The sequence below is a fragment of the Oryzias latipes genome, chromosome 14 (assembly GCF_002234675.1).
Source record: "Oryzias latipes chromosome 14, ASM223467v1".
Classification (NCBI taxonomy): Eukaryota; Metazoa; Chordata; class Actinopteri; order Beloniformes; family Adrianichthyidae; genus Oryzias; species Oryzias latipes.
Genome location: NC_019872.2, coordinates 24,943,437 through 24,957,229, shown reverse-complemented (window position 1 = coordinate 24,957,229; position 13,793 = coordinate 24,943,437). Strand labels below are relative to the sequence as shown.

At 39.0% G+C, this 13,793-nt stretch overlaps 1 protein-coding gene across 1 annotated transcript; it reads right to left on the bottom strand.

The window, feature by feature from the left end:
- Positions 1-8,121: 8,121 nt before the first annotated feature.
- Positions 8,122-10,324, bottom strand: c14h11orf87 (chromosome 14 C11orf87 homolog). The gene is made up of 2 exons (XM_004076778.4): positions 9,928-10,324; positions 8,122-9,571 (listed from the first exon to the last, which is right to left on the bottom strand). The coding sequence occupies exon 2, from the start codon at positions 9,469-9,471 to the stop codon at positions 9,058-9,060; it is 414 nt and encodes a 137-aa protein (XP_004076826.1). The 5' UTR covers positions 9,472-9,571; positions 9,928-10,324; the 3' UTR covers positions 8,122-9,057.
- Between the last annotated feature and the right edge of the window lie 3,469 nt (positions 10,325-13,793).

Below are 13,793 nucleotides of genomic sequence, written 5' to 3'. Positions count from 1 at the left end.
AAACTAAACCTAACTTGATAAAGCAAAATAGGTCGCAAAAATCTGAACGTTGTTTTATTTTTTTTGTCCAACTTGCAAATGACAAAGTGAAAGCAAAAGAAATTTTCCTAAACACTCACTCAGGTACAAAATATTTTTTTAACATGTTTTTATGGCATTTTTCTGAAAATATAGGACATAAAAACTGCATTTTTAAGTATTTCTTTATCCAAATCGTTGTGACTCAGGAGCAGATGAAAAACTCAGTTTGAAAAAGACCCACAAGTTCTCTGCTCCGCTCTATTATGATGCATCCACTTGCAGACAAATAGATCCATTTACGTCTTCGTTTCTAATGAATTGCTGCTGCTCTACAGAAACTATGGCCTAGAAAATGACACAATTTTGTTGATTTTTTGCTAAAAAAAAACAGTATAATCATAATTAAAAAACCAGTGGGAACACTTTGAAAATAAATCAAAAAAGGATTGGAGTGGGTCTTTAATAACAGAACTCAAACAACAATGGCAAAAAAGAATTTTAAAAATCTTTTTTTAACAAAGTAGTTTAGGCATTTGAAAAAGGAGTAGGCACAAAACCATCCATCCCCTATGCTTTTCATACACTTAAACTCTTCAAAAATATCACCACAACACACTCTCCATGAACAAAGGAACACTAAAATAACAGTTTTTTATGCTTATCCCCACTACTGTGTTCACATAATCACCATTCCCTAAACTCCTATGTACCAGCCAGACTCATCCATCCCCACTGTATAGTGACCAAACTGTTTTCTTTTTTAATATGGCAACGTTTGGACTGTCCTTGTGTTTGTTTCCAAGATCATTCCATATTTTCATCCCACACACAGACACACAAAAACCTTTCTACTCCACAAATGAGTTCAGTCATTGAAGGAGATTTAGGTGTTGGAACACAATCTGTCTGGAAAATGGCATGCATCCCAGTTGATTTGAACTTCTTTGTCTTTTCAAATATTCTATTTTATTATAAAAAAAAATTGTGAAATTAATTGTAAACGAATAAGCCTAAATATTTGCTCAAACCTCTGAAATAAAAAAAATCTTCCCAGCTTTAATTTGACATTAAATATTTTTTCAAAGTCAATATTTTTCAGGAAAAAAAATCATATTTCTTGTTGTTTTATCTAGTGAGAGCATTCCAGTGCATCCAAACCTGTTTGTCTTCTAATTAGTTACATTTCATATGACATCACTGACACACAAAAAAAAAAAGATTTTATTTAGCAAAATCCACAGCTGTGAAATCTAAAAAATCATCTTGCATGCTATAAATTCTGAGGAAAAAAACACTATCTTAGCTTACATTATCTTGTTGTGAAATGGAAGAAAATTGCAAATTTATGCAAAGTTATTCATCTAGACTGTAACCAGAACTTTTCACCTCTTTTTCTTCTTTCCTCTCGGGAGCACAAAAGCGATGCTGTGAACACAGCTATACGTTGACACAAAAAAAACAAATTAAGTAAGCGTTTGGCCATTTACACATGGCCCAGAGCAACACTGATGCTTATTTTAAAGGCGTTTACATTTAGAGATGTAGTTTTAGACCTATATTTACGTTTTTTAAACTATTTGGCTGGCAAATCCAGCTCTAAAACTAGTAGTTACGTTTTGCCAACAGTTCAGTTTGGTTCTAAAGTTAATTATAGAGGTTATTTGAAGCAGAACTAGCAACATTTTTAAAGAAAAATGATGGGTTAGCTTGTTTAAAACTAATTTTTAAGCAAAATACATTAACAAATTTGTACTGCAGAGCCAGAACTCCACACCTTAAGAAAGAGAAAGCTGTCCCCTAAAAAATATGAGCTTCCCTTTGTGTTAATTGATTTTTGTGAGGTATTTAAAATCCTGGCAGTGAACAACTGCTTTTAGATGCTTCATTTTATAGCTCATGAGGGAAGGAAGCCAATACAAAGCCTCTTCTTCTATCCTCAAGTTTGTTTGTTTGTATTGTGACTCCTTCCTGTTTCATTTTATTCATAGTTTACATAAAAATTGCATTTCTGTAAATTTTTTGTTTACTGCATGGCACAAATTTAGGACAGATTTGAATGCAAAATACTGAAAATAAAAATGTGAGACTCCTGAAACATGTTTATGCCTTTTTAAAGTGTGCACAGCAGAGCCAGGTTAAAAGGCCTGTCTGAGGAGGAACAGTGTGCACCTGCCATAAGTTCTGCATGCTGCACAATAAAATATGGCCTCTCGTCTTTGTCATCTAATTAGCAATAATTGCTCTAATTGCCGAACCTCCTAATCCTTAATCACAATTTCCTGTTTGCTTCAGATTACAAAGCAGATCTTAAATTGACTTTGAATAAAGTGAAATGTGCAATAGTATCATAAATGCGAAAGAAATTTTAAAAAATTCCTGAAATTATGTTGTATTTTTATGTTTTACAAACAATAATCTATGGGCTTCTTTAAATAAAATGGAAATCATTGGTCCAGAATGGAAAGTCACCTCTTTGTTCCACAAAGGCTTTTATTTTTATTAGAAATAATGTCACTGCTCTTTGCACGGGAGTGGAAGTTGCAAACCTTTGTGTCATAAACAAAGGTAAGCAATCGCACAGAACCTTAATTCCACTGTCAGAAAAATGATCCAGAGTCCCCTAAATGGATTACTGTACGGGACATGAAGCCTTGCAGCCATAAATCTACAGGAGTGTTAGCAGGCAGCCGCCCCATCCATCAGTGATCTCATCTTCAACTCCCTCTGAACCGCAGTAACTGTCAGTGGAGGGAATCGGCTCAAGTCTGACTATGTTGAATAAACCTTGTGTTTTGTTGTTTGTTTCCATAATCCCAGAGCTGTGTGTCTCAAGCTCTCAGGAGCTGAACTATACAGGAAAACCTCTGAATCAATCATGACTTTACCACATAGACAGAGGGACTGTGATTTGAGTTTTTCGGCCCATCTTGGGGGTGGGGGTTATTAAACCTTTGTTTATCTCCTGTCTCCAGCATTTGGCTTGACGGTAAAAGCGTTGAAAATAAATCACTGCTTCTTCAGCACCAGACAACACATCGCTTTACAAGAAAAGCAGTCAATTTATGACAAGACAGGAGAACAAATCTGGCCCAATAATTATGATGTCTCACCATTTTAAAAGAATTTATTTTGAAACCCACTCAGATGAAAATGGTGTTTTTAACATAACCTTGTGGTATTATTTCTGAGGACGGAGGTTATATAGTAGGAAAATGAAGCTTAAAATTGCATTTCGGCGTATTTCTTTATTTAAATTGTTGTGAATCAGGAGCAGATGAAAAAAATGCAGTTTGAAAAAGCTTGTGGCTGTGATATCGACAGGTCAAAGTCTCCCTGCTCTGCTCCATTCTGATCCATCCACTTGTAGACGACTAGATCCTGTACATCTTTGCTTTTTCTGCCATGGCTCAAACCTGTATGGCTGGATAGTTTCAACGCTGCTATGTGTAATGTTAGGTTGGGGTTGTGAGGGGCTGTAATCTAGCGGCTGAGCATGTAAACAGACAGCTCTCAACAACAGGGAGGGAAAACGGTGGCAAACTAGTGCCACTCTGCAGAAACTATGTCCTACAAAATCACACTGGTTCTTAGAGTTTGGCTAAAAATGGCATAATCGTATTTAAACTGGGAACACTTTGAAAATAGATCAAATAGATCGAAGTGGGTCTTTAAGTGAAGCTCTGGCGCATTCTGGACGGTTCTCCACCCGGAGCAATGCTTTGTAATGGTTTCCAATCACCGTCAGTGTCTACCAGTGGCGGCTACTGGTCTGTCAGAGAGGGGAAGCTCATGAATGAAAGAAGGAATGAATGAATGAACGATCTAAAAAAAAATAATTAAACTTTGTAAAACTGAAACAAGGAATGTGGTGTATAATTGTGTGAAATGTATGATGAAAATCAAGCAATTTACCCAAGCAAATGTCAAAAAAATAGGTTGCAGCAGTTTTTATTTCGACTGAACTTGAGAAATGCGCGATGGGACTGAGCGCGAATAGCTTCAGTGATTCCTTATAGTACAGAATTGCTGTCAGTCAAAAGGAGATGCAGTCTTTCGACAGACCCTCCAATCATCACACAGAAGCTCGAAGTCCGGGCCATCCCACTCCCCATTCACCCCCAGAGACGATGAGCGTCCGTGGGCGGGACATAATCGCATAATTTATCCAATGACATTCTAGTTTTGAAGCGCTGAAAAAAAAGGTTCAAAGCAGCCCCATTGAAGTCAATGGACGCTGGGCTTCAATAGGGAAATGCACTGTGACGCTGCGGGAATGTACGAGAAGGAAATCGAGTCAGCCGACCTGCTATATGTAACTGATTCTGAACGAACTCGTCTTTGAGATGAACGTTTTCTAACAAAATTTTAGTCAATAAAATGTTAATACAATAGTACATATTTTACCATTAATTTTGTGACATTATAAGGGAAGCCGAGCTTCCCTTGCAGTCTTAAAGAAATCGCCACTGGTGTCTAGTCTAAAGACAGTGCTCCAAGTTCATCCCAAGCACGTTCATTTGCATTTCTAATCTCTTTTCTGACTGTAGTACACTTGATTTTACTTTGACACTTTTTTACTGCTTCTATGTAAAACATTCCTTCTGTGCCTTTCCACCGGTGAAGTGAAAGAGTCACTTTCTAAACCAACTTTGATCTGAAAATGTTTTGGCTCAGACCTGACTGTTATCCGTGACCCTTGTGCTATCCTAGGCACTTTACCGTTGTGAGCTGGGTCATCTAGACCCACTAGGCAGTGCGCTGAATCTTTTTTCTTCAATTATTTGTGATTTTCACTGGTGTCCATGGATTACATGAAATCTTTTCACCTTTATCTACCTTTGTCATGGTAGGGAGAACATGTCAATGAAAGGGTGGGGTCATCTAAGATAGCACAAGGGTTAAAGCAACCCCCAAGCTTTGACACTTATTCGTTTTTCCTCCTTGGCCTCCATACTGGAGGTGGTTACGTCCTGAGTTATACTGTACCGTTTGCTTTTGCAGTGTGAACCTGCAGTAATGAAGCGTATGAAGTGACTCTCTTGGTGACAAATCCTTCTTCTTGAACCCCGACAGCAGGGGTGAGAATGGGAGCAGCCGTGTCCTTTCTTCCTGACAGTGAACTGACAGTATTCATTGCTTTGAGTCGAGATGCGGAGCGCAGAACCAATCAGCTAATGCAGCTCAGAGGAATAATCACTGCGAGCCGGGGGCCAAAGCCTTATCAATATGAAAAGATGCAATGAATGCTGGAATGATTCATGCCTTCACCTTGAGAAAGGTTTTTATCTTCCTGGACTCATACTGTCCTGCACATATGGGGAATTTTTCCAATCTCAGATGCGGTGAGGTGTTTATCATCACAGATTTTTTTCCCACTAGCTCCTGTTAATGTTTCCCCCTTGAGATTTGTATCCTCCTCAGCAAGCCGTTTGGTAAAAATTCCGGCAGAGTGTTAGCTTAATGATGAATGGAGATTAAACATCGCACTCTGTGGTTTACCCAGCAGGCCTTACAGGAGTTCAGTAGCAGCTTGCAGAAGACCCAAATCTGCATGCAGAACATGGTTTTCCTCTGTCAACCTAAGCTGATAAGATTCCATAATGGGAATAAGTTTATCTATTCACAATAGATCACTCTAATTACTATACAGGTGCAGAAAGCCGGCTTCATAAGGTTACTTTGCTTGTAGAACTGCTGTATAGGAAGTGAATATCATATTTGAGCAGGTTACACTATTTTGTGGTATCTTGATAAGATCAAAACTGCTGGCCTTCAAATGAAAAGGAATGGAATGAAAATAAGAGTGAAGATCAGTCTATCTCAGCCCCTTTGCTTGAGCATTTATATGTGGGAGTAGAAATGTCAAAGTTCTCTAATAACAAAGCTTTTCAAACAAAGAACTGTGACGGGAACCTGACGTAAGGGGATTTTTGGAGTCTTTTTTTTTTAAAACTCCCATTCAGATTTTTAAACCAGTTCGTATCCCTGGTCCGGTTCATTTTAAAAGTGCAAACACAGCTCTAAATGTAGACATGAAACCAAGTTAAATACAATATATTGAACTACTGTAAACAGCCACAGAGGTTAACCAGTGCCTGTGATGAAGCTCATATATCTGCAGTGCTCTTTAGCAGACCCCCAGGGCATTTACACCCTGCAAAACGGCCTCATTAATTCTAAACGAGGCTAAAGACAGTAACTAGGCTATTCCCAGAACATCCTCAGAAACTTCCTTTCTTCTTTGTGGCTTCTATTTCTGACCAACTACCCCTAACTTTACATCTTCCTAGTTCTAAAGTCAGGTCTTTTTTCACGTCTCTCCTAAATGGGGTTTTTATTTTGGCGTCCTTCTTTAACCACTAGTTTAGTTTCCAACCAACAACACCTGAACCTTGGCACATATAGCCACACCCCAAGTTCCTGTTTACTCTCAACTATTGATGCTGTTAATAACTAACCAATGAACTCCCTTCAACCTTAGAGTTTGGCCTCCATCTATTCTCAAACATTGACCTCTATCTATTGGTAGCCACTTACCTGTATTGACTTACAGCAACTGATTCATGACAACCGCAGATTCCTTGAAGCCGACCTTCATCCCTGCAGCCTCTAACGTTCATCTATTCCAAGCTACTGACATTTGACCCTCATCATTTTCTGCAAGCTGACGCTCAGCTGTTTCTAATCTCTCAACTATTTCTCTATTGGTTGATGGTGTGCCACATCTGTCCATCTCTGGCAACTGGGAGAAGCTGAACATCTGTTCTAGTCACTCACCTCTCAACCAGAGCTGTAAAATCCCCCTGCAGGTTCTTTCTTTGCCTCTCAGGGCTAATTGCTTTTCAATTTTTCATCAAATCTGCTGCAGAGAAACATGGTTTTCACCATAAAAAACCAGAAATGAAACAAAACCTACTGATCCTTGTGTGATTTACTGTGTAGAGGGCTTGATCTGAAATTACTTGAAGAATTTAATCACTCACGTTTCTTTGTTATGTATAATTTATTCGTTTCTTTTCCGTTGGACTAATCTTTAAACCACTTCGGAGGAAAATACGTTTAAATGTAGAATGTGTTAGTCATCTTTCATTGACTTTCCTCCAGTTTCCCTGCAAGGAAATATGGCTCCATTCTGTTGCACTTATGCCAACGAGATAAAATAGATGGGCAGCATGTCAGAGCTTCTTCCAGGGCTGGAGTTTCGCCAGCAATTGCTTCATATTCTCAGGCTTGTTTTCTTTCTTTCTCTTTTTTCAGCGCTGGGGACAATTAGGAACAAGGTGTTCTGGCACTCGTCCAATACCCTGACAGATGCAGAGTCGTTTCCTCTGACCCCTCAATGGGACACGACGTGGCTTCATTACAGCTGGATGTTGAATTTAGGAGTCTAACCTTCATGTCGGTGAATCATAAGAACCGGTGGGGCCTGCATGAGTGACTCTGCTCTTCATGCAGTGGGCAGGATTTTGTATTCCGAACACTTGGTCTTCAGCAAATGCATGATTCAAACATCCTTGTGCATAACTCCTACAAATATCCTTGGGAATGTATTTCTACTTGGAAATTATTCTGATCAAACCTTTAGCATCAGGAGTGCGATACATTTAAACAATGAAATGACTCAAAGTTGGTTTTAGTTGATTTTGACCTAAAATCAATCCAAGACATCTTTAGCGAAAGTTCACAACTTGCCTAAGACAGATTGATCTGGTTTGATCGTATATCGATTCAGTCACTCCGGCTTCCTCCCACTGTCCCAAAACTTGCTTCATAGGTTAATTGGTTACTCAAAATTGTCCGTAGGTGTGAATGTGCGTGTGCATGGGTGTGCTTGTGGCCCTGTGACAGACTGGTGACCTGTCCAGGGTGTCTCCCGCCTTCGCCCATGAGTGGCCGGGATAGGCTCCGGCAGCCCCGTGACCCAGAGAGGGGCAAAAATGGATTTAAAAGATGGATGGATGGATGGATGGACGATTAAGTTGATTAATCATTAAAACCCCTTTTTAAAAGGCATTGTCATCATACCCAACACCATTGCATAAATTCCAATCATTCACTTGAAATCTGCAAGCATACTGACACAAACAGTTACCAAACCAGTCAGTTACTATGCATTTATTTATAAACTTTCAATATCACATAGTTTTCCTTTGATAAGGCAGATTATATGAACTCCAGAAAGATGACGTTACTGCAAAACATTCCAGCTCGCATATTGGCATAAATTTACAATAAACTCATGTAATAAATGACACATTATGTCTATCAGGCTCACTGTACAATATGAAGGATCAAAACTGGCTTCAACCGAAAGCCTCTGGAAGAATTCTCAGTTTATTATATAGCAGAGAATACGATATAAATACTCCAAATGTAAATACTGTATAAGCACTAAAACTTACTCATCTGACACTTTAAGGAAAAAAGGTCTGTGTGCATATAACTACAGCAAAAGGTCTTGCATCCCATCTAGAGCTCTACCTACAGATGTCTGGCAGACATTGGAGGACAGTACTGTATGCAAAAATGCTAAGTCACTTATAATTGAAGAAAAAATACTATGCAAACAAAGAAGCCATTTCTATAGCATATGTGCAGTTTTGCACTGCCTAACAGCACCACAACACCCATTATAGTCTAACTATATACTGGTAGTGTGTCAGAAGACATGCCAAGGAAGATCAGAGAGCCATTTAGGTTGGAGTTGTGCCACCAGCTCTTAATAATTCAACGCAACTATGTGTCACATCCCAAGATGGGTTTAAAGTTTAAACATCTTTGAGGTTTAAAGAAGGAGAGGTCCAAAAGTCAAAGCAGGCAAATATTTTACACAATCCCATAAGGAATTACTGGCTAAATACTATAAGGAAGGTGTTTGTGTGACCACACCGTGTGCACTTCTAGTGTTTCATCTAGTCTGCGTCGTGTTCTGCGTTTTTTTCGTCTAATCTACAAGCAGGGGCAATGGGTGTGTGTGGGGGGGATCTTTGTGCCTTATTGCTTTTCCTGTTTATTCCACAGTCTCATTCCCTGAAGTTAACAGTCAAGAGGCGCCCGCCTGTCCTCAGCGTGGACGGCTGCGCTGTCTGCGCTCTCTGTGTTCTGGCACACGAGGAGCTTCTCCTCACGTCTCACCGGCCGGACGATGACGCACGGCCTGGCGGGCTCCCCTCTCGCCCCGACGCGCGTGGGGCTGCGACTGTCGCGCTCGTATTCCTCCTGCGCGCGCTGGATCTTCCTATTCTGAAGCTTCCTCTTGTGGAAGTGGAACGTTGCCAAGGAAACGAGGATGATCCCGACGAGCACGGCCACCAGCACAAGAAGCGCCAGCGTGGAGGAGAACGGCGGAAAAAGGCTGAGCTGCTCTGCGCAGGTGCCGTTACTGGCTTGGAACCCTCCGTGACAGCGGTGCACCGACATCCCCGAGGCCTCCACGGTTCTCGCCGTCATCCGGTCCGCCTTTTACCCGACCAGTCTTGTCTCTCTGAACCCGGTACCCTTCGCTGTCTGCGGGCTCAGCGCGGTGACACCGGCCCGCGCATGTGGTTACCTGCACCGAAGAGAAGACACATGAGACCCGCTCATTCAAAAAAAAAAGAAAAAGAAAAAAAACCCCACATAATTCACCACCTTGAATTAAACCAAGGGAAAGGGGTTTTACGCACAATTTCAGTCACAATAAAACCTGCAAAAGCCCAAACCCATTGATACGACGTTGAAAAAGACCAGACAAAAGTGAGAACAATACATCATCTTTTGTCATGAGTGGGCCTACAACAATCTGCCAACAAATCCTTCCCAGGGCATCGGCGTCTTTGGACAAGAAAGTCATCTTTACGCAGAGAAAACGTCTGCGCGCGTTGCACCTCAAGCAAGTCAGAAAACAGAAGATGATCTTCATCTTACCTGATGAAGCAATGTGCGAGGGGACCAGTCCGTGAATGGAGAGCTGATGTGTGTAAAGTGGATCGGGTTGACGCATTTCATACAATGAGCTGCTGCTGCTGCTGAGATCCGATCATTCGGGATGCACTGCTTGCCGCAATCCGCTCTCTCCGCACCCAAGACTTCCCTCCAAAATGAGATGGCAGGAAAATCCCCCACCGGGCATCAACGTTAGCTTGAAAAGAAATCGCTTTGGAAAAGGGCTGCGTCTGGAAAAAGTGTCCGTCCTCTGGTCATCTGCTCCTCCACTCAGCATCTGAATGAAGAGCTGCAGCTGCATTAAAAGTCCCTTCCACTCAGCTGGCAGGGGAGCTCCTGTCTTTTTTTTCTCTCTCTGTCCTGAGATTCAGTCAATGCAAATCCCACTGGACCACTTTGATAACACACTCTGCCTAAAGACAAATCAGTGCCAAATATGGCAAATTTAGCATTTAAGCACATATCTTTAAAATACTGATATTCATGAGGGTGTGGCCAGTCAAATACTAAGCCTTTAAAGATTTATTACCACTACTTTAGGCTTATAGTCAATAATTAGAAGCATGTATAATGGAAATTTGGAAAACTGTTAATTATTTAATTAGACAAGACCATCCCAATTGTCTCTAAACACTTAAGCCGTCATTATGTGTCTTAACGAATCCTTCTTCATTAAATAATGTCAACACTAATGATGTCAGACAAAAGTCACCACATGCTTATGGGGTTCCGTTTGACATGCGGTCCAGGGAGGCCAACCTCTGCACATTTGTGCTGAAATATTTTTGCCTTCAAGTCAAAAAGGCACACGTTAAAGATAGATTCAAGGGTAAATTTAAAGAAACAATAGTTTTCCTTGGTGTGACTGAGGATTGGGCTATTTTTTTTTGTGTGGGATGTTTTGAGTTGTCAGTGACTTCAGGTTCATGTTAATAATCAGACTGTTTAAATTGTCCTCAGACTAGTGTGGTTTCCAGGTTTTCATGTCATCCTTTTGTTTTTTCCATGGATTTGGTCACATTTAAGTTTATTTATTGAATGTTTAACTTATTGTCCCCATGCCTGGTCTCCTGCTTATCCTACACCTTCAGTCCCTGACCATGACATTTCCCACAACTACAAAAAGGTGCTGTTTGTAGGGAAATTGTGAACATATTTATGAACAAAATTGTCACTATTTTCTAAAACACACACAACTGTGAGGACTATGAACTCTAGTGTGGGGGCTCAGTGATGTTTTTGGTAAGGATTTGTTTTGAGTTGTCCCTGTCAATCACAGTAGGTTCATGATCGTGATCATCTCAGCTGTTTTCAGTTCCAATAATTACCCTTAGTGTATTTAAGTTTCTGGGTTTTCAGGGCTTCTGATTTGTCATCTTTTTGTTTCCCACAAGTTTTGTTATGTTTCACATTTTATTTACTAAATGTGCAAGTTTCTGCCACCAAGCCTGGTTATTCAGTACAAAAATATCAGTTCCACTATTTTTGTTTGACTTTTTTAATACACTGTAAATTATACATTTCAGTAGATAAACACTTTTTAATCACAGTGGCAGGAACAATTACTTCGGTAACAAAAAAAATGTCCTTAGTTTTCCTGCATCAGATTTATACCTGAGTAGATATTTGATGTAAAGAAATATGTGCTCTTGCTGCTTTTTTTGAACAAAAGTTTTAGTCTTTTCTGTCATATTTAACATTTGAACGTTTACACCAAACATCAGTAATGTCTTTGTTGTTGCCAAAAAGACAAGTAAATGTTTCTTTTTTTCAATTTATGTAAAGTTTGATCATATAAATGGTAGATTTTGCATCTATAATAAGCAATAACCATCTTCAATCATTTGAAATTAATTAAATGAAAGAAAGGGAAAGTAATTAAAAAAAGTTTCCGCTTGATTTGATTTTTTGTTAGATTTTTTAAAATAAAACTGAGTCGGCGATGGACCATAAATCAGAAGTATAGTTATTTTTCTCTTTTTGTAGAATTGCTTCCTAATAACTTATACTAGAGATAACTGGATGCCTACTTTTCATTTTTCTGTAAGAAATATCATTTTAGAAGTAATTGTGCTCTAGTTGAGTAAAACATTTGGACACTACTGTACCCACGTCTGCTCTGACAATGAGGAAATCCAAATTATGACATTTTTGTCATCATTCAACATGAGCTTAAATACATTTTTGGTTATAATGTTGCGGATTTTTCTAAACTAACACCACTTCCTAAAATGTCTTGATTCGTTTTTTTGAAGGTTATTAGAAAAAGTGACATTTCTGTTTGCAGTTTGTCCTTTTTATCATCCCGAGGGATCGTTTATAAATAGATTTTCTCCTCAGTGCTGTTCAGAGAGCTGATGTTAATCTAGGTGCTGCACTTAAAACTGGAGGAGTGATCCTTAATCTGTTAACCTTTCCCTGAAACTTGAAACCCCTACAAATGTTTCTGGGAAGGATAAAAATAGAGGTTAAGAAAAATGATTGGCAGAAAAAAAGAACTTTAAATTGCTGATTTTCTTGAAATGTACTTTTTTGATTTTCTTAAATTTGTTTTAAAGAAAAAAACTAAAACAGAAGAAAAAAAATCCTCCAAGATTATCTGCAGACAGATGTGTTCTCCCCTGATTGGAAGATTACAGCCTCAGTTTGACATGTATGCTAAAAATAGACACAAAGGTTAAGAAGAACGCAGTACTTTTTCTACAATGAGGCCACGTCTTAATCTGCTGCAGCTTTGAATCACTCCAAAGAAATGCTGCAAAACATGAACAGTTTTTAGTGCAAAAGGGTCTTTTTTATTTATTACTTTGAGTTTTGTGCATGATAAACTCTTGACAGTCTTTTATAAGTTTCTGTTATGATTTTTACATTTTTTAAATTTCAAATTATTTAGCTTTCTATCGTTTTTTTTATTTCAATTTCAATTTTATTTGTATAGCCCAAAATCACAACAACAGTCGTCTCGATGGGCTTCGAAGTAAAACATGAACTCAAAAGGATCACGAATACAAAGAGTTCAATAGGAAAATACTAAAATGAACTAACAAACTGACTAAGCTATACTGGCATCCCTGCCCTTAGACCCCCCTTCGCGGTAAGGAAAAACTCCCAAAAAAAACGGATTCCGGAAAAAACGAAGAAACCTCAGGGGTGCCCACATGAAGGAGGGATCCTCCCCCATATTCACCCTTGTGTCTAACTGAGATGCATAAGCTTGTCCTTGGTGGACCTTTAATTAACTTAAAACAGTACAGTTGCTCTTGTTGTTTATGTTTTGACCTTCATTTGCCAAAGATCTAATTCTTCTATAGATCTTTGCTTTTTACTCTGAAAATTAAAATCAGTTGATGCATCTGGTTCTGACACACAATTATTCAGCTGCTCTATTTTCCTAATGTTACTTTGTTTTTGTTTTTTGTTTTATTGAGTTTCTGTCAGAATTATGAACTTGACCTAAAATCATCTTTTACCTCTACAGATAATTCCCCTTAATTTAACCTAATGTGATTCTTAGTCTGCTGACTCTTTTTTTTTCAGAAAATGTACACATTGTCAACCATTTTTTTGAATCTACTCAACTTAGATTACTGACAAATTTCTAAGCTGCACCATTGAAGAAGAAAAGCCGAACTGCATGAAAGAATTGTAATGTTCTTAATTTCTTTTTAGCCATGATTATAGCAGTCTCACACATGACAATGAAGTGCAAACAATGAACCAAAGATAGCAGAGGACAAACTTTTAAGTGTCAGAAATTTAGGCTGCAGTTTTGCAGCAACAATGACCCAAAAAGCAACCCCAGAGGAACTAGTGCTGCTCCATAAAAGATGTCAGGTGCTTGCAAAGTG

What these genes read in the sequence shown, in the direction of transcription:
- c14h11orf87 (XM_004076778.4), bottom strand. Translation starts at nt 9,471, where the DNA reads ATGACGGCGAGAACCGTGGAGGCCTCGGGGATGTCGGTGCACCGCTGT.